Raw genomic sequence first — 18,450 nt, 5'->3', positions numbered from 1 at the left:
CACGACAGAAGCGACTTAGCAGCAGCAGCAGCACATGCTTATAAAGTAATGCTCAAAAGTCTCAAAGCTAGGCTTCAACAGTTCGTGAACCATGAACTTCCAGATGTTCAAGCTGGATTTAGAAAAGGCAGAGGAACCAGAGATCAAATTGTCAATATCTGTTGGATCATTGAAAAAGCAAAAGAGTTCCAGAAAAACATCTACCTCTGCTTTATTGACTATGCCAAAGCCTTTGGCTGTGTGGATCACAACACACTGTGGAAAATTCTTAAAGAGATGGGAATACCAGACCACCTGACCAGTCTCTTGAGAAATCTGTATGCAGGTCAGGAAGCAACAGTTAGAACTGGACATGGAACAACAGACTGGTTCCAAATAGGGAAAGGAGTACGTCAAGGCTGTATATTGTCGCCCTGCTTATTTAACTTATATGTAGAGTACATCATGAGAAACGCTGGGCTGGATGAGGCAAAAGCTGGAGTCAAGATTGCCGGAAGAAATATCAATAACCTCAGATATGCAGATGACACCACCCTTGTGGCAGAAAGCGAAGAAGAACTAAAGAGCCTTTTGATGAAAATGAAAGAGAACAGTAAAAATTTTGGCTTAAAACTCAACATTCAGAAAACTAAGATCATGGCATCTAGTCCCATCACTTCATGGCAAATAGATGGTGAAACAATGCAAACAGTGAGAGATTTTAGTTTTTGGGCTCCCAAATCACTGCAGATGGTGACTGCAGCCATGAAATTAAAAAGACGCTTGCTCCTTGGAAGAAAAGTTATGACCAACCTAGACAGCATATGAAAAAGCAGAGACATTACTTTGCCAACAAAGGTCCACCTAGTCAAAGCTATCGTTTTTCCAGTAGTCATGTATGCATGTGAGAGTTGGACCATAAAGAAAGCTGAGCACTGAAGAATTGATGCTTTTGGACTGTGGTGTTGGAGAAGACTCTTGAGAGTCCCTTGTTCTGCAAAGAGATCCAACAAGTCAATCCTAAAGGAAATCAGTCCTGAATATTCATTGGAAGGAATGATGCTGAAGGTGAAACTCCAATACTTTGGCCACCTGATATGAAGAACTGACTCATTTGAAAAGACCCTGATGCTGGGAAAGACTGAAGACAGGAGGAGAAGGGGATGACAGAGGATTAGATGGTTGGATGTTATCACCGACTCAATGGACGTGAGTTTGCATAAACTCCGGGAGTTGGTGATGGACAGGGAGGCCTGGTGTGCTACAGTCCATGGGGTTGCAAAGAGTCGGACACGACTGAGCGACTGGACTGAACTGAACTGAACTGAACATAATGTCAAGAATCTTCACAGCCCTTCCCCTGGTGTGGAGGAGTCTTGAATGTAGCCAAGCAGACTGCCCAACATAAAGCTGAATTTGAAACCATACTTAGAAACGTCCATAAGTAAAGTGGAAGTCATTCCAGTAGTGACAAAACCCGCTCAATAAAGGTAACTTTTACAACATTTTTTCACAAACCTGCACATCAAAGATGTTAAGATCAACAGTCGTTCTCTTTGTAAGGGATTACAAAGCACTTACACCTCACATGCCTAAAACTGGAAGTGAGATTATACAGGAGGGCTCCTCCACAAGGAAGATACCACTTGCAAGAGGTGTTTTCTTGAGAAAAACAGTCTCACAATACTAGTAATTAGTGTGCATACTAGTGAAATAGTCCAGTTACAGAAACTGGTAACAAATTCCCCAACTTACAAGAATTCCAAACATACAAAAGAAGGAAATGATTAGACAGGGACTTTCCCCCACCTCCTTTAGGACATCACCACCAGATAATATCAGAAAGATAATCTGGATCTACTGAAGTGCATTTAGGATAAGTCATTCCAAAACTCACACAAAATGCCTCATTCTACTGACTTTATGGAGTCTGGCCTTAAAATCCATCTCAGTACACCAGGGTATCACTTTCCATATTGCTTCCATATGTCAGGTGCCATGTTCCATAATCGAAGCCTTGGGGAGATGATAAGAGGGATGAAATAATATTTTTAAACTGGCATCAGAAATCCTTTTAAAGAGGAGACTGTTTTTGTTTAGGAAAATACCTTGCAGAGCTTCCTAGAGGGATTGATGTCATCCTGAAGATATGGGCTTATAGGAGCCTAGGAAACAAAGAAACAGCTAAACCCATTTCAACAGAAACTATGGGATGAAGGTAAAAATGCAAAATAAAAAAGACAGGAGGATAGAGAGTAAACGGAACAAAGGGAGACCAAGAAACCTGTGAAGCAGGTTAACAATGACAACAGAAATAACTAGAGGACTTTCCAAAACAGAAAAATTTAAACTCTGTGTGGGTGTAGAATAAAAACCCCTTTAAACATCTGATTCTTCAATAAAGTCATCCATCCATATTTTTTTTAAAAAGTAAGGAAATGGTGTCAGCTCATCTGGATCAAGCTTTTACTTCAATTCATTTGAAAAAGTAAAAGTGAAAGTCACTCTTTGCGACCCCATGGACTATACATTGCATGGAATTCTCCAGGCCAGAATACTGAAGTGGGTAGCCGTTCCCTTCTCCAGGGGAGCTTCCCAACCCAGGGATCAAACCTAGGTCTCCCACATTGCAGGCAGATTCTTTACCAGCTGGCTACCAGAGAAACTCAATTCACTTAATCTTCTGTAAAAAGAAAAAAGAAAGGGAGGGAGGGAGGAAAGGAGTTTGAAACTAAACCTGGAATCAGTTGAATGTACCCAGAAGATCACACTGGTTATACCATGTACAAATAATGATGGTAAGTAGTACTAAGGGGAAATGAGCCATGGGAATGAAGCCCTAAAGTATCAACTCCAGATTGTTAACCTTCCTAATGCATCAGCTCTGGATTGTTCTTCTTAGGATCTTTGCAAAGTGTGAGCATGCCCAAGTAGAACAACAAATACAAGACACTGGAGTAAACACACAAATATTTCTCAATCTGTGAAGAACATTCCCAGTTAAGGAATTCTTCACTTGGAAAGTCTTTTTGCCCCTTAAATATTCTATTGCTTTATAGAGACCTTTATAGCACCGAAAAATTGATGCTTTTGAACTGTGGTGTTGGAGAAGACTCTTGAGAGTCCCTTGGACTGCAAGGAGATCCAACCAGTCCATCCTAAAGAGATCAGTCCTGGGTGTTCATTGGAAGGACTGATGTTGAAGCTGAAACTCTAATACTTTGGCCACCTGATGCGAAGAGCTGACACATTGGGAAAGACCCTGATGCTGAGAAAGATTGGGGGCAGGAGGAGAAGGGAACGACAGAGGTTGAGATGGCTGGATGGCATCACCGACTCGATGGACATGGGTTTGGGTAGACTCCGGGAGTTGGTGATGGACAGGGAGGCCTGGCGTGCTGCGGTTCATGGGGTCGCAAAGAGTCGGACATGACTGAGCGACTGAACTGAATAGAGACCTTGCTAAAATTCCAGATTTGCAGATTGTTAACCTCCTAATTAAAAAGCAGAGACATTACTTTGCCAACAAAGGTCCGTCTAGTCAAGGCTATGGTTTTTCCAGTGGTCATGTATGGATGTGAGAGCTGGACTATAAAGAAAGCTTTTGAACCGTGGTGTTGGAGAAGACTCTTGAGAGTCCCTTGGACTGCAAGGAGGTCCAACCAGTCCATCCTAAAGGAGATCAGGCCTGCGTGTTCATTGGAAGGACTGATGTTGAAGCTGAAACTCCAATACTTTGGCCACCTGATGAGAAGAGCTGATTCATTGGAAAAGACCCGGATGCTGGGAAAGATTGAGGACAGGAGGAGAAGGGGACGACAGAGGATGAGATGGCTGGATGGCATCACCGACTCAATGGACATGAGTTTGGGTAGACTCCGGGAGTTGTTGATGGACAGGGAGGCCTGGCGTGCTGCAGTTCATGGGGTCGCAAAGAGTCGGACAAGACTGAGTGACTGAACTGATCTGAACTGAACCTCCTAATGCATCAGCTCTGGATTGTTCTTCTTAGGATCCTTGCAAAGTGTGACCACGCCCAAGTAGAACAACAAATACAACACACTGCAGTAAACACACAAATATTTCTCAATCTGTGAAGAACATTCCCAGTTAAGGAATTCTTCACTTGGAAATTCTTTTTGCCCCTTAAATATTCTACTGCTTTATAGAGACCTTGCTAAAATTCCAGATTTGCTTATCATAAAATCTGTATTATTATACAGGTTTTGCAGTTTGTGGTATAACTTTTCATTAAAATTATCTCATTTAATACCTGTGCTGCTGCTGCTGCTGCTAAGTTGCTTCAGTCATGTCCGACTCTATGCGACCCCATAGACGGCAGCCCACCAGGCTCTGCTGTCCCTGGGATTCTCCAGGCAAGAGTACTGGAGTGGGTTGCCATTTCCTTCTCCAATGCATGAAAGTGAAAAGTGAAAGTGAAGTCGCTCAGTCATGTCCGACTCTTAGCGACCCCATGGACCGCAGCCTACTAGGCTCCTCCGTCCATGGGATTTTCCAGGCAAGAGTACTGGAGTGGGGTTAATACATGTGAGGTTGGTCTTATTATGGTTCTCAATTAACAGATAAGGACATTGAGGTCTACAGAGGTAAATTATCTTTCCCAACATCATGTAGCCTATAAAGAAGTCCCTGGTGGCTCAGATGGTAAAGAATCCGCCTGCAACGTGGGAGACATGGGTTGGATCCCAGGGTTGGGAAGATCCCCTGGAGTAGGAAATGGCAACCCACTTCGGTATTCCTGCCTGGAGAATCCCATGGAAAGAGGAGCCTGGCAGGTTACAGTCCACGGGGTCGCAAAGAGTCAGACTCGACCGAGCGACTAAGCACAACACATAAAGAAGTCAAGACTTGAACTTGTACCTCCTGAGGATGAATTCTTTGACCTTTTTCTACATCATGTTCTCTGACCAACGATGAGAAGAACAAAGTTCAAGTTTTAGAAGCAGCCATACAATATTTCAAAACACAGGTGAAAGCAAGAGATATGTGAAACCATACCTATGCAACCTGTATTCATCCCTCAAAATAAAAGCAGTTTTCAGGCGTACAGCTACCACTCTATTTCTACCATATTCTCCTTTCACAGAAGTCAGGTACTGCCAGTCATCATTGCCTAAAAGGAAAGGCTCTCCTTGGCAGCTCTTTGCTGGAGGACAAGTCCCAAAATGTCAAGAGACTTTTAACTTCAAATTCTGGACTAGCTTATTAGTATGAATATAAATTTCTGTTTCTTACTACTGATATTTCATCTAATAGTGCTAGAAATGAGCTCTGCCACAAAATACCACCTGTCATGAAGCCATGCTCTTAAATAATGTCCCATACTGAAAAGAACTGCATTCAGATTGACAAAGGGGCTTTTGTGGTTATCATAGAAAGCAAGAATTTCCAAAATAATCCTAATATCACTCCTTGACAGTTTATTCTATCAAGCTGTTGGTAGGTGTTTTCTCTAAAAATAAGTTTTTTCTGTCACTTCTAGAACTATGCAGGCTGCTGTGTGTCTTTTATTCAGTGCCCATGACATCTTACTTAAATCTCAAAGGAAAGAATTTCTCGCTGATGCCACAAACATTACCATATTAAGTGCAGGCCTTTGTTGGAAATTCTTCTGTAAGCAAAACCACCCACTCACCTTTGCAAGTTGATCAAATCATTACTTGATTGTTTCATGTCTTAAGCTGGATGTGGATAGAAAAACTGGCAAAGAAATTTGAACTTTCACAGAGACTGAGCATGAAGCACCTTTCCATAGAGGACGTCTTTTATGGGAAATGATGTAGTTATTCAAAAGGCTGTTGTTTCTAGCCCATGTTGAAAGTTTTCACATAAATATATTACCTTCAAACTACATCTGGAAACCTGACATTGATTTTGATATGAAAAGACGATAAATCACTGTAAAACATCCCAGGCCTCTCAGTAGAGCCCAAGAAATAACACACACATTTCCATGTAAACTGACCAAGGAAGCATGATCAAGAATATAATATCGATTTGGAACAATCATTCTAGGGAAGAAACTTTTGATAGCATGAGACTTCTATTCAAACCAGTTTGAAACAATCCTGGCTCCATCTTGCAGTTCTACAAAATGAATCACAGAACTTTAGAATAAAAGAAATTTCATCATCTGTTCAACCTCCTCATTTCAATTGGATGGGAAAGAGGCAGGATGACATTTCTGTTTGTTTTTCATGTGTATTACAATTTTTTTTTTTTTACTTTTTATTATGTTTTTAAACACATCTAAAGGTAGGTAGACAAGTACAATAAACTCCCTTGTGTGAGTAACAGTCAGTCTAGTTGAGTTACCAATCTTTTAACCTCCTTACCTTTTACCATGAGTAATTTAAATCCAGAGAAGTAACGTGACCAAGGTCACTTAGTTATTTTGTGGCCAGTCTATGACTTAAAGCCCTAACCAGCCCCATTCCCCAACTAGTGTTTTTTCCACTATAGCTCTTGCCATTTGTAATACATGGATTGGTCAGATACTTTCATTTCTATTTTTATCACCACATCCACAAGCAAAGTACCATTATGAATGAATGATATAGAAGACTAACGCCACCCTAGTCTAGGCTGTAAGAACACCCCGATCAACTAAGTTATTACAAACACCTCTCCACGTTCAACAACAGGAAGAAGTTCTACTGACTTACAATGGAACAGTTTTCAACAGCTATAGTAACTATCATCTCCCAGATCTGCCTGAGAATGTTTCACAGAAAACAAAATACACTGTCTTTGTTTTTTGCTACATCTACTGTTTGCTTACTTTCAACATAAGAGACCAGAATCAAATCAATGTAAAGTTGTATCATTTCAATTAAGTTTCTAGATCTTGTGCTGTCCACTCCAACCTTTAAATCAAACCAAACTCCCTATGCAGCATTCAGTTGGCAGTCTATAAAAACAAGCCAATCCTAGCTTGTAAACCTGCAATCCCCTTGTTTTGTTCCTTAATCTTGCTCTTGCTTGACTCTATGCCAGTTTGAGCCAGCTTCCAACCCCTCTCTTACCATTTGTACTCTATGACTAATTTTGTCTTAACCAACTTGGTATCCTTGTTGCGCTTTCAAGAATCAATTCACTGTTTGGTTTCTCTTGGCCTTAAGTGCCTTAATCCACCCATTCTCTTGCCATTCCTTTGGAATCCAAACCCCTACAGAGAGGAATTTAGTGGTATGAAGCCAAGGTTGCTGACAGATGAGTGTGTGGCAATTCCATGTTTATGGGCTGGAAAGTCATTATTCCCTCCCAGGGAAACTTGGCTACCATTACTGTTTAACAATGCTTTTTCACACAGACCAACTGGGAGGTCATCTCATCCACCAATATGAAGAAAGAAAACATTGTTTTCTGCCTTTTACAACTGGCAATGGTAATAGAGATACTTCATGTCCCTTTTGTACTCATCTGATAACCTAGGAAAGCCTCAAAAATAGATTCCAACAGACTTATTAGAAGGATTAACCTTATTTGTTGATTCTCTTGCCAAGGAGTTCAAATTTCCTTTTCTGCATGGAATCATTTGTTAGAATGTTTGAGGTAAAATTCCCCAGAGTAATGTAAAAGAAGTAAAAGAAGACCTATTTATCTCTATCCCATGCTCTACAACCCACCACACTCCCTACCTTTCACACATTAAGATATTATTCTATTTTTTCAATTTTTTCCTATTCCATCTTTGACATCTATAGTTGAAGAGTAAATAAGTCAATAAATAAATATACAGTTAAGGCTCTAAAAAAACACACTAACCCAGTAGAGGTAAGACATAGATCTGCATTTGTGCGTGTGTGTTTGTGTATGAATGTGTGGATGTGCACATACACGCAGTCTATGTGCACATACGTGTGCATGGATGCTCACATACATGTTTTGAAAGCAGAAATTAATTTGCATTTATTCATTCTCTGAAACTTCAATCTCCCCCATGTCAACAGCATAAGTTTGCAAATTGGTGAGTTCACAATTGGCGGCAAAGTCTGTTGCCAAAAAGCAGACCAAACTAGTCCACCTGGGAACAAAAAAAAAAATCATGATGTTTGTCTTAGTAGCATCTAATGAGCCTGGAACATAAATAATTCTTTAATTTTAAAAGAAAACATAATATCCTTCATGACTAAACTGTTAACCTACCATTTATTCTCTTCTCACTTTTAAATCTACCACCTAGCACTCTAATATAAACAAAACAAAACCTCAAGAGAAGAGCAGACCAATAAACAAACAGAAACTATTTCTAAAGCTGGATATACATTCCTTTCTGCCATAAAGTAGTACCTAGTCTGGGCTTCTCTGGGGTTCAGATGGTAAAGAATTCACCTGCAATTCAGGAGACCCAGATTTAATCTCTGCGTCAGGAGAATCCCCTGGAGAAGAAATGGCAACCCACTCCAGTATTCTTGCCTGGAGAATTCCATGGACAGAAGAGTCTGGCAGGATACAGTCAATGGGGCTGCAAAGAGTTGGACACGACTGAGTTACTAAACAGATAGACACAGTACCCAGACTAAGCATTTCTGTTTCTATTTAAGGACTCCATAATGCTCCCCGTGCCTAGAACTTGAAATTTTAGAGTCATCTGATTATTTTCCTTTTCCTCTACTCCATATTCAACTATTCTATAAACATTGTCAACTTTCCCCATACAAAATGTCTTCAATGCATTCATTTTTCTAAAATCTTCCATATCCCTATCCTCATTACCTCATGCCTGGACAATGGCAATAGCCATTTCACTGTCCTCTTTTTTCTATTCTAATAGTATACACTACAGTGTCAGGCGAGGGGGAAAACAGTCCCCATGTTGCCATCAGCATGTTTCTTACTTCCAAAGCCTTCCCAGCGTCTATCAGAGTAAGTTCTCAATGCTCTGTCTTGTGCTCCTACCCACCAAAACGTGTCCTCACAGCTTCCCAGCCCAGTGCCCTGCCCAGGTAGGCCAGTCTTCTCACCTGCCCTGAACAGCTACTCTTACACTACTCACACACAATGACCATGAGAATCTAAATTGAAACTGGGGCCATGTTGAGGACTAATCTTCCTGGTTCAGCCTATTGACCCCACAACGAATTCTTTCTTCCTCTGACTCGCCTGAGCACTAGCTTGCTCCACCCAATCTTGTACTTGATTTTATTCCCTGTGTTTGTGTCCTGTCTTCTCAACTAGATTGCAACTGTTTAAGAGTAAAGATTGTGTTTCATATATCCTTGCCTTTCCCACAGCAATATGCTGAGTGTGCTGCAAGTATTTAATAAATAGCTGCTTTTAAAAATATTACTGAAGCAATGAGCTAGGAAAATCTCTAAAGAAAGGTGAGTCTTGAGATGTAACTAAAGAAATGGAGATGAACACAGTTTCTCCCATAATAAAAGTATCAAGATCAAATGAATGTTACTCATCACTATGTCAATATTTTGTATTACTGTGGGCTTTTCACTTCATATAGAGTATTTTTAAAGCCTGTTGTTGTGTGTTAAGTAGCTTCAGTCATGTCCGACTCATTGTAAGCCCATGGACTGTAGCCCACCAGGCTCCTCCATCCATGGACTTCTCCAGGCAAGAATATTGGAGTGGGTTGCCATTTCCTTCTCCAGGGGATCTTCTCAACCCAGGGACTGAACCTGGATCTCCTGCACTGTTCAATACAAACTTTTAACAAATACAACATATGTTTTTCTAAACATTAAAATTGGCCATATACTCAACACCCAAAAGTTTATAACTCATAATAAAAAACTAAGAATATTTTTAAGTAATTGAAGTAAAAATTCATCTTTAACAGCGACCTAATATTCAGGTAAAAAGTACGTAAATATCACAAAACTGACTTGTACTAACTCACTTTTGATTTAAAAAATAATAATAGATGAAAGGACACTCTGGACAAATTAATTTGAACAAAGCTTATAACAAAGCAGTGACTGGAAAGTCAGGCCTGGCCATGCTCTCATGCTGGCCACAGAGAGCCCCTCCATGCCAGCAGCAGGCCCATTCTGGCCAAGGCCCAGCTTACAGACATGAGGAGAAAACTGGCCAATGGAAAGAAGGTTCTGTGGCTTGACTGCCAAGAAAGAGTGATAAGAAAAGTCTCAAAACCTCAATGAAGTAAATCTACTTCTAGAAATCTTTCTTAAAGGAACATTCAGAAATACAGAAAATACAATGGTATTCCTTCCATTAATCATTCTGACAATTTTTAAACAATAGGAAATAATCTAAAAGTGACCAAAACATGTGAACGAATGGCCAATGTTTAAGTTTTGGTAAAGCCATCCCAGAACTCTCAAAGTACATGCTGAAAGTGGCCAGAAAGGTCACCGAGACAAGTGAAATAGGCTAGGTGATATGAAATCTCCTGATTTTAAAATATATTGGCAAGTAGTTCAAATACTCATGAACATCACAAAGGCCAAACAAAATATATCCACAGGCCAGACTTAGCTACACAGCACCAGCTTGATCTCTGTGGTGAAATCTTTTTGAAAACTAACTATATGATTAAAGAATTTTTAATGAAAATGCTCTTTGTATAATATCAGATTAAAAGGGGGAGGGGGGTATGATCCTAATATCTTAAGAGACATATATTGTGGGAAAAAAAGACCAGCAAAAAATCATTATAGCTGTATCTGGATAGAGTGTGGATGATTTGTTTTCTTTACACTTTTCTGTATTTTCAATATTCTTTTCAAAAGAGTATTTATTACTTGATAATATAATGTTGAATCACTAACTGGCTGATGTCCCTAAAAGGGGGCAATTCAGAAAGGTTGACATTTCTTTTTTTCCCAATCCATCATGTTAAGTTTTGTATATAAAGGGTCGTTTGTGAGGCCCTACAATTTTGAACTGCTGTGAGGCTGAAAAATTTAACATCATTAATGAGATGGAAGTATTGCTGAAAGCATTATGAAAATAAATGCAAATAAATACTATATATAAAGCACTTAGCCCAATCACACTCAGCAATGGTATTCAGAAATACTTTCCTTTGGTAGTTGCCAAATACCTTGTCTTGCCTTGTATGCTGACCTCAGCTCACACTGATTCTGAAACCATTATCAAATGGCTTAGTTACTAGCTTTCCTGAACCTTCTCCCCAGCTTATTTCTCTGCCCCCATCACCCGTGTCTCAGATTCTCATCACCATTACTGACAGGAAACCATATCCCTGAGCCCTTCCAGAGTCTCCTTGACTAAGCCCCTAACCCCTGGTTATCATAATCCAATAATAAAAATGTGATTCTAACACCTCTAGGGAAGCTTCATCCAAATATTGGCTAGAAACTTGTAAAGTATGTGTTTACCATAGCCTGCTTTCCCTTCCCTTTTTGCTCCCCAATTAGTCAATGTTTACAACTTATTCTAGTCTTTATTTTCCACTCTGCACTGTGCTGGAACTCTTTGGAGAAAAAGTATTTGGAGATTTAGAAGAGCATGTTTTCTTATCCTCAGGAATGAATGAGACAATGGATTAATTCTGAGATAATCAGGTAACTTTTCATGAAGCATATTCACATAGATTTGCTTTTATGTTTTGATTAGGCAAATATGGAAGTTATTTTGCATTCTCCAAGCTCAGATTGAATAAGAGTGGGAGGAAACTTGCCTACCTGTCAGGAAGGTATAAAATTTTATTATGGGTCAGTGAGCATTGCCTGTGGTCTTATTTTTCAGTAATTCCAGCATCACACAGGACCCTCAAACATGTAGCAGACCTTTGAAGACAGGCATATGAAAGAGAACCACAGTATCATTACAAAAAAACATATTTCTTTGGAAAAGTAAATTGGATGATAATATTCACATGTAGACCTGCTGATTCTTTTTTTTAAGTGTTCATCTGAAGAAGAGTATCTAGGGACTTCCTTGGTGGTCCAGTAGTTAAGAACCTGCCTTCCAATTAGGGGACGTGGGTTTGATCCCCAATTGGAGAACTAAGATCCCACATACCTCAGGGGCAACTAAGTACACACACCACAACTAGAGAGCTTGTGCACCAACTACTGAAGCCCACACACTCAAAAGCCTGTGCTCCACAAGAGCAGTCTGCACATTGCAATGAATACACAGTGCACCAAAAATAATAAATGTCTAAAAAAAAGAAAGAAAAAAAAAAGAGTGTCTAGTTTAGGGGCTAGAAGAAAAGATGTCATTATTTATCTGCCACATCTCTACTTGATACTTTTAACAACAGGCTGTACCCTTTGGCCTCTGTTTGCAGCCACTCAACACTCTCCCATCTACCCAGCACTGGGTTGCACAGCCTCAGTCACAAGCTTTGTGTGAAGGTGATGACTCTGAAGCACAGACGCTGAGCTCACATAGTAACCAGCGGTACAAACAGGTCACTAGGGCCAGGGCAGAACAAGATGCCAGAGCTAGAAGCCATCAGCAACTCAAAACATATGGAAGGACAAGAAAGCACATTAAGGAGAAGGGCAAGGTAGAGACTTGCCATGTTCCCTTCAACACGGAAGCACCTCCCTCCCCACGGGTGGCTGAAATAGGAATTAGATGTCCAGGCCTGCATGGCTTGTGAGTTCTGTACAACATGGCCTAGGTTTTGGCAAGTTGACTAATACTAGAAAATCAAGTCTCATGACCACCTCTGTTGGCTAGAATTACTGTATTTTCCAGCCTTCTAGAAAATAAAAAAGCAACTGGAAGAAGGAAAGTTCCCAAGATACTTTACTTCCTGTTTCTGCTTCTGAGGAATAGTTTTATGACTAGGGAATGGGATTATCTGCCCCTTAAATCAGTATAAAATTTGAGAGGCTAAAAACGTGTGCCGACTTACATAATTTAGCAATAAAAGATGGCCTCAACAGTGACTATTTTAGGTAATAATTAATTCAACCTGACCTTCCATTCTAAATCAAACTGTACTAGGGACAAAGCTTCCTAAGATAATTAGATGGAAACCCTAGAACAACTGATTTGCAGAGTAATATGTTTATCTCTGCCGGTTGCCATGTAACTCTCATCTCTCCCCAGTCAGTTCTGGAACAGACAGAAGAGCCTGCCCCTCACATGATGCACTGCTGAGCCCTCCCAAGTGGGGGTCACTGTGAGGTTCTGATGTAAACGTGGACGTGAAGAGCAGCACAGTGTGTATAACAGGCCAGGGACAAGAAGAATGATGAAATGCCATCAATCAGTGTGACTCCCACCTCAGCACTGAAAAAATACTGGCAAAGTCAGTGTTTTTATAACATGTTCACTAACATTATTATATACCTGCTCTCTCCATCTTACTGAAAAGAATCACCTGACATTATAGATCTTTCCAAACTATCACTTTTATATTTTAAGTCAAAATTAAGACTGTCTTCAAAATAGAATAACGTCTAAACCTGCTCATTAATGGAAAGTCTGTTTAAGTTTGCAGCTTTGCAATTCCAAGTTAAATCCTGATTTTGAAACATTTCTGGCAAATATGAAAGTAAAGTAAGAAAAAGTGAAGCAATGGAAAAATCTCCCCTGGCTCATAGTGCTGAACAGAAGGTATTTCCAATCCTCAACATGTGTTTTTGAACTTTCTTTTATGAGGAAGAGAGATCATTCCACTACTGTCATGGAGAGCACTTCATAAGGAAAATAAATTTCTCTAGAAATAAGTTCTATTTACATCTACATTTTTAAGAGAAATATGCAGCATTTTAAAGGGGTGACTCCAACCCAAAGTTTCCTTATCCGGATACTTTCAGGAGTATCATCTGCCCTGGAAATGGGCCATTAAATCTATTTTCCCAGTAGTAACTGCAACACGAATTACTAATTGATTATTCATCTAAAATGAAATTGTCACTAAATGGTAGAATGAGATCTAGATGCTCATTTTATCTGCAGCATTTCAAATCCAAATAGTATATAAAAAAAGAAGAGGTCAAGAATCATTTTTTTCTTTAATTTAGATCGACCTTCTCTCATAAGGAACTAAGATACCAGAAACCACAGATTCTTTAAAGAAAAAAACAACAAAAAAAAACTTCACAAAAGCTTTCTGTATAAAAACTTTAAAACAGAAAAGTCATGGCCATTGTAAACTAAAAAAGGCAGGGAGAAAATCATCTTGACCAATTATTGCTAAAAAGCAATTAGAAATTAATCCAGTATCTGTTTCTGTGCCGTGCTTAGTCTCTCAGTCGTGTCTGACTCTTTGCGATCCCATGGACTGCCATAGCCTGCCAGGCTCCTCTTTCCATGGGGATTCTCCAGGAAAGAATACTGGAGTGGGTTGCTATCCCCTTCTCCAGGGGATCGTCCCAACCCAGGGATCAAACCCAGGTCTCCTGCCTTGTAGGCGGATTCTTTACTGTCTGAGGCACCAGGGAAGCTCAGTATCTGTTTTTAGATCTTTACAATTTAGTCTTTCTTCAAACACTGAAACCTCTGTTTTAGTTTTCTGTACTTTCCAAGCAATAGAAATTTAAAATCTGAATCAAAACTGAGCTTCCCAGGGCCTCCCTGGTGGCTCAGTGGTAAAGAATCTGCCTGCCAATGCAGGAGACATAGGTTCAATTCCTGGTCCAGGAAGATTCCACACGCCTCAGAGCAACCTAGTCTATGGACCACAATTTCTGAGCCTGTTCTCTAGAGTCTGGGAAGCACAACAACTAAGCCCACATGCCACAGCTACTGAAGCCCACATACCTAGAGCCTGTGCTCTACAACAAGAGATGTCACCACAATGAGAAGCCCCCGCACCACAACGAAGAAGTAGGTCCCGCTCACCGCAGCTAGAGAAGCCTGACCACAGCCCAGCACAGCCAACACAAATAAATAAGTTTTCCTCTTTCACTATAGGAAACATTTAACATTTGTCTTGTGACCACATAAACTTTTGATGTTTTCATATGAGCAGCAGTATCACCTTCATTGAGTATGTGACAGTTACCTGACACTGAGCAAAACTAATATCCATCCCCTTGGAGCATGGAGCCATGTAGATGCTTCCAAGCCCCTACATCCTGGGAGGGAAGGATAGGACCTTCCTCCTGGAGCAGTCTGGCATGACACCTTCTTTTCAGGGCCTTTCCTCCGGGGCACAGGGATACCAGCCACTCTGCTGGGATTAAGTTACTTAAACGGGAAGACAAGCCATCTGTCCCACATGGTAAACCTTGGGAAACTGAGAGGAAATACCAACACTGGTTGCTGCTATGTATAGGATGAACAAGATCTACTTTGAAAGTACATCATCTCTAACTTTCACAAAACATAATTACTAGAACCTAAATAAAACTGACAGGTTTATCCAACTACTCTTTCCTCCTCAGAGCAGTGTTGTTTTTTTTTTAAGAAAGGGAAGAACTGAGTCACACCTACATCGGTGCCCTGCGCCCTCATGCTCTGATTTTATTCTGTCCTACACATTAAAGAAATAAACACGTAATAATACTCACTGTGCCATCAACAGAAAGCACAGTTAAATTAGTTCCTACAAACCCACCTGTCTCCACAAGCTCCCCACCCTTCGCTCCTCTGCCAGCCATAGCACCTGAAGCTTTCTCTATGATCCAGCACCATTCCCCATACTATTCCACCTCTTCATTCTGCCTTCCTCCTTGAGTCTGTGGTTAAGAAACACAGACAGGTTATTATATTTCAATACAGCAGTCCAGACGGTCTGATAGGGTTTTGTGAAATGCTTACTGCTTTATGTTCTGTGAATTACTCAATGAGAATAAGATTAATATAAACATATGAATCTGAACTCTTGAAACATTTAGGATTGTTTCTAAATCTCTATAAACTATTTTTTTTAAAAATGATTTGTAAGTCACTCATAGTTCTACTTAATTTGCTTGCTAGTCATTAAATACATATGACCCATTATCTCAAGCTAATTGAATGAATACTGCTGCTGCTGCTAAGTCGCTTCAGTCGTGTCCGACTCTGTGCGACCCTATTGATGGCAGCCCACCAGGCTCCGCCATCCCTGGGATTCTCCAGGCAAGAATACTGGAGTGGGTTGCCATTTCCTTCTCCAGTGCATGAAAGGGAAAAGTGAAAGTGAAGTCACTCAGTCATCCGACTCTTAGTGACCCCATTGACTGTAGCCTACCAGGCTCCTCCGTCCATGGGATTTTCCAGGCAAGAGTACTGGAGTGGGGTGTCATTGCCTTCTCCGACCAACGCTAATCAAGCACTTTTCAGTTTCGTGAATAATAAGAGAGCGAGATATGGTCCCAACATCAAAGAATTCAGTTTAGTGGGAGGTCCAGAGGATGAGCTGGTTGGATGGCATCACCAACTCAATGGACATGAGTTTGAGCAAATTCCAGGAGATAGTGAAGGGCACAGAAGCCTGGTATGCTGCAGTCCATGGGGTCACAAAGAGTCGGACACTACTTAGCCACTGAATAACAATATAGATAAAAATTACAACACAACCTTGGTGAACAGTGGAGTGGACGCATATACCTGGTACAGAAAACGGCATAAAAGATGGAGTTTCGTTTTGGAGGCTCTATCAAAGGCCCACCTGCTAAAAATATGCACATTCTTCCCCAAATCTGCCATGGTATGTGCAATATTGACAATTATGGTTATTCATCTGGAATAATAAGTTACTTACAGAAATATCACATAAAATATTGGTGTTATTTGGAAAAGCATGATTCCTTAACATCTACTATTATATTAGCACAGATTCATTTGTATAAAAAAAGTGGAACACAAGACATATGTGTGTTTTGGTGAGAGGATACCTTAGATGTCATGGGACATAGTCCATCAAGGACTAGTTCAGATGAGACATATATTCAGAAGTACCCAGAAGGTAGACCAGCAGGGTGAACACATAACCAAAGAGTAACTAGGCCTTGTCCTGACCAGACTTTTATTAAAAATAGGTTATGACTGTTTCTTCTAAAACTAGGTCATTAATTAATCAATAGGTATTTATTGGACACATTTCTCCTAGTTTGAGTTTTTATAATACAGTCTTTGCAGTCAAATCAAGACCACCCTTTTCTTTCCTAAGACTGATTTAGGACATCATCATGCCCTCTTGCCAGCAAGACATCATGCAAACATAGGGGAAAAACATTAAGTTGAGGTTTCTGATGCTTAGGTAAGTGGTAACTGACCTACCCAGGCAGAATTGCTTTACGTTGCTCTCACACCATGTCTATGTCTTCTTGTTCTCTTGTAGACAGGTCACCAGTTCCTTCTCTTCTTATAGGCCATCTGGTGTTAGCTGCTTACCCTTAATCTTTCTTTAATCAACTCCACCAGTTTTCCTTCCATCCCTGCCTTAAGCAAATGAGGAAAAAATGAAAGTTTCTAGGACTTTAAAAGACTGAAGTTCAAGAGAGGCCAAATAATAACTCAGCATCATTAACTATCAACAAATTTTGGGGCAACAACTGGGCTCTGAATCTGTCTCCAATTCTCAGAGACTCTCACTTCACAAAGATTAATCAAAGACTATCCTTCCCACACCATGCTCACACTGTGTGTATCTCTGAGTGGTAATTACAACTGAACTACTGCTACAATCTACACTGTTTTCTTCTAATTGACAAAAAATGTAGGGAAATTCTTGAAAGAGAAGTTTATTAATAATGAAAATGACACAATTCTATACATGAGAAAAAAGACCTTTCATATACATAAAGACTGTTAAATTTTTATTTCTAATTAGCTAGTATTAAGACTAGAGCATTTCAAGCCAACAGTACAGTAACATGAGCTTATCTGACCCAAACTTTAAATACAGTGTCATCATAAACAAGATGAAACAGAAAAATATTTCATTATTCACACTCCATATTGAACATATATTATGGTATGTACATAGTCACTTCATAATCATCACAGTCCACATACATAAATAATTATACCTTATTCTCTGATATTATGGTTACATTTTTCCTATTTATTCCCTTAACCACTAAAAAAGCAACTAAATATAAGTGAAAAAAAAAGGATAAGGAATCATTTCAACTAGGCTGTAGCTGTAAATTGTGTGTTTTAATTTGTCTTATTACCTGAAGGGGAGTGATTTAACCTGTGTCTTGTTAAATCAAACAGATATTGTAAGGTTTTACAAAAGGCATGACTCAAGGAAATTTCTATTTAGATTCTTTACATCATCAGTTACTTTCTGGTACTCTCCCACCTTCTCACCTCCAGCCAGGATCTTCTGTGGAACACAATGCAATTGATTTGATGATTATGACCTTCACACCATTTTTCTGCATTCATTGCACACTTGGGAATAGAATGAGCTAGGAGGCATGACTCATTGCAGCTGGATTGTAAATTTGAAAGGCTGGCCCCACCCATTCTACTGGGAATTGTTAGAAACATTTTAAGAAAAAAAAAAATGACCCATATTTTCCTTAGCTAAAATATCCCAACTTAATAAAGATAAGTATTTCTCCTAAATCAGCTGTTTCCTCATGGAGCAAACATGTTACCTTG

At 39.9% G+C, this 18,450-nt stretch overlaps 1 protein-coding gene across 7 annotated transcripts in view; it reads right to left on the bottom strand.

The window, feature by feature from the left end:
* Positions 1–7,885: 7,885 nt before the first annotated feature.
* IMPG2 (interphotoreceptor matrix proteoglycan 2) overlaps positions 7,886–18,450 on the bottom strand; it is an 87,899-nt gene continuing 77,334 nt past the window's right edge. For 4 of the 7 annotated variants that reach the window (XR_014077535.1, XR_014077537.1, XR_014077539.1 and 1 more), the window contains 4 exons: positions 17,116–17,273; positions 15,470–15,590; positions 8,335–8,467; positions 7,886–8,026 (listed from right to left, as the gene is read on the bottom strand). Coding sequence is in view for 1 of the 7 variants with exons in the window: in XM_081572377.1 (XP_081428503.1) it covers positions 8,018–8,026; positions 8,335–8,467 (142 nt within the window). In the remaining 6 variants the exon portion in view is untranslated. Of the gene's footprint in view, positions 8,027–8,334; positions 8,468–15,469; positions 15,591–17,115; positions 17,278–18,450 lie in introns of all 7 variants that reach the window. The other 3 variants (XR_014077536.1, XR_014077538.1, XM_081572377.1) reach the window with 2 other exon arrangements.

Source organism: Giraffa tippelskirchi, chromosome 2 (genome assembly GCF_054371585.1).
Source record: "Giraffa tippelskirchi isolate mGirTip1 chromosome 2, T2T-mGirTip1v1.2.pri, whole genome shotgun sequence".
NCBI classification, from domain to species: domain Eukaryota; kingdom Metazoa; phylum Chordata; class Mammalia; order Artiodactyla; family Giraffidae; genus Giraffa; species Giraffa tippelskirchi.
The sequence above is the reverse complement of the archived record's forward strand: the minus strand, read 5'-3'. Positions and strand labels throughout refer to the sequence as shown.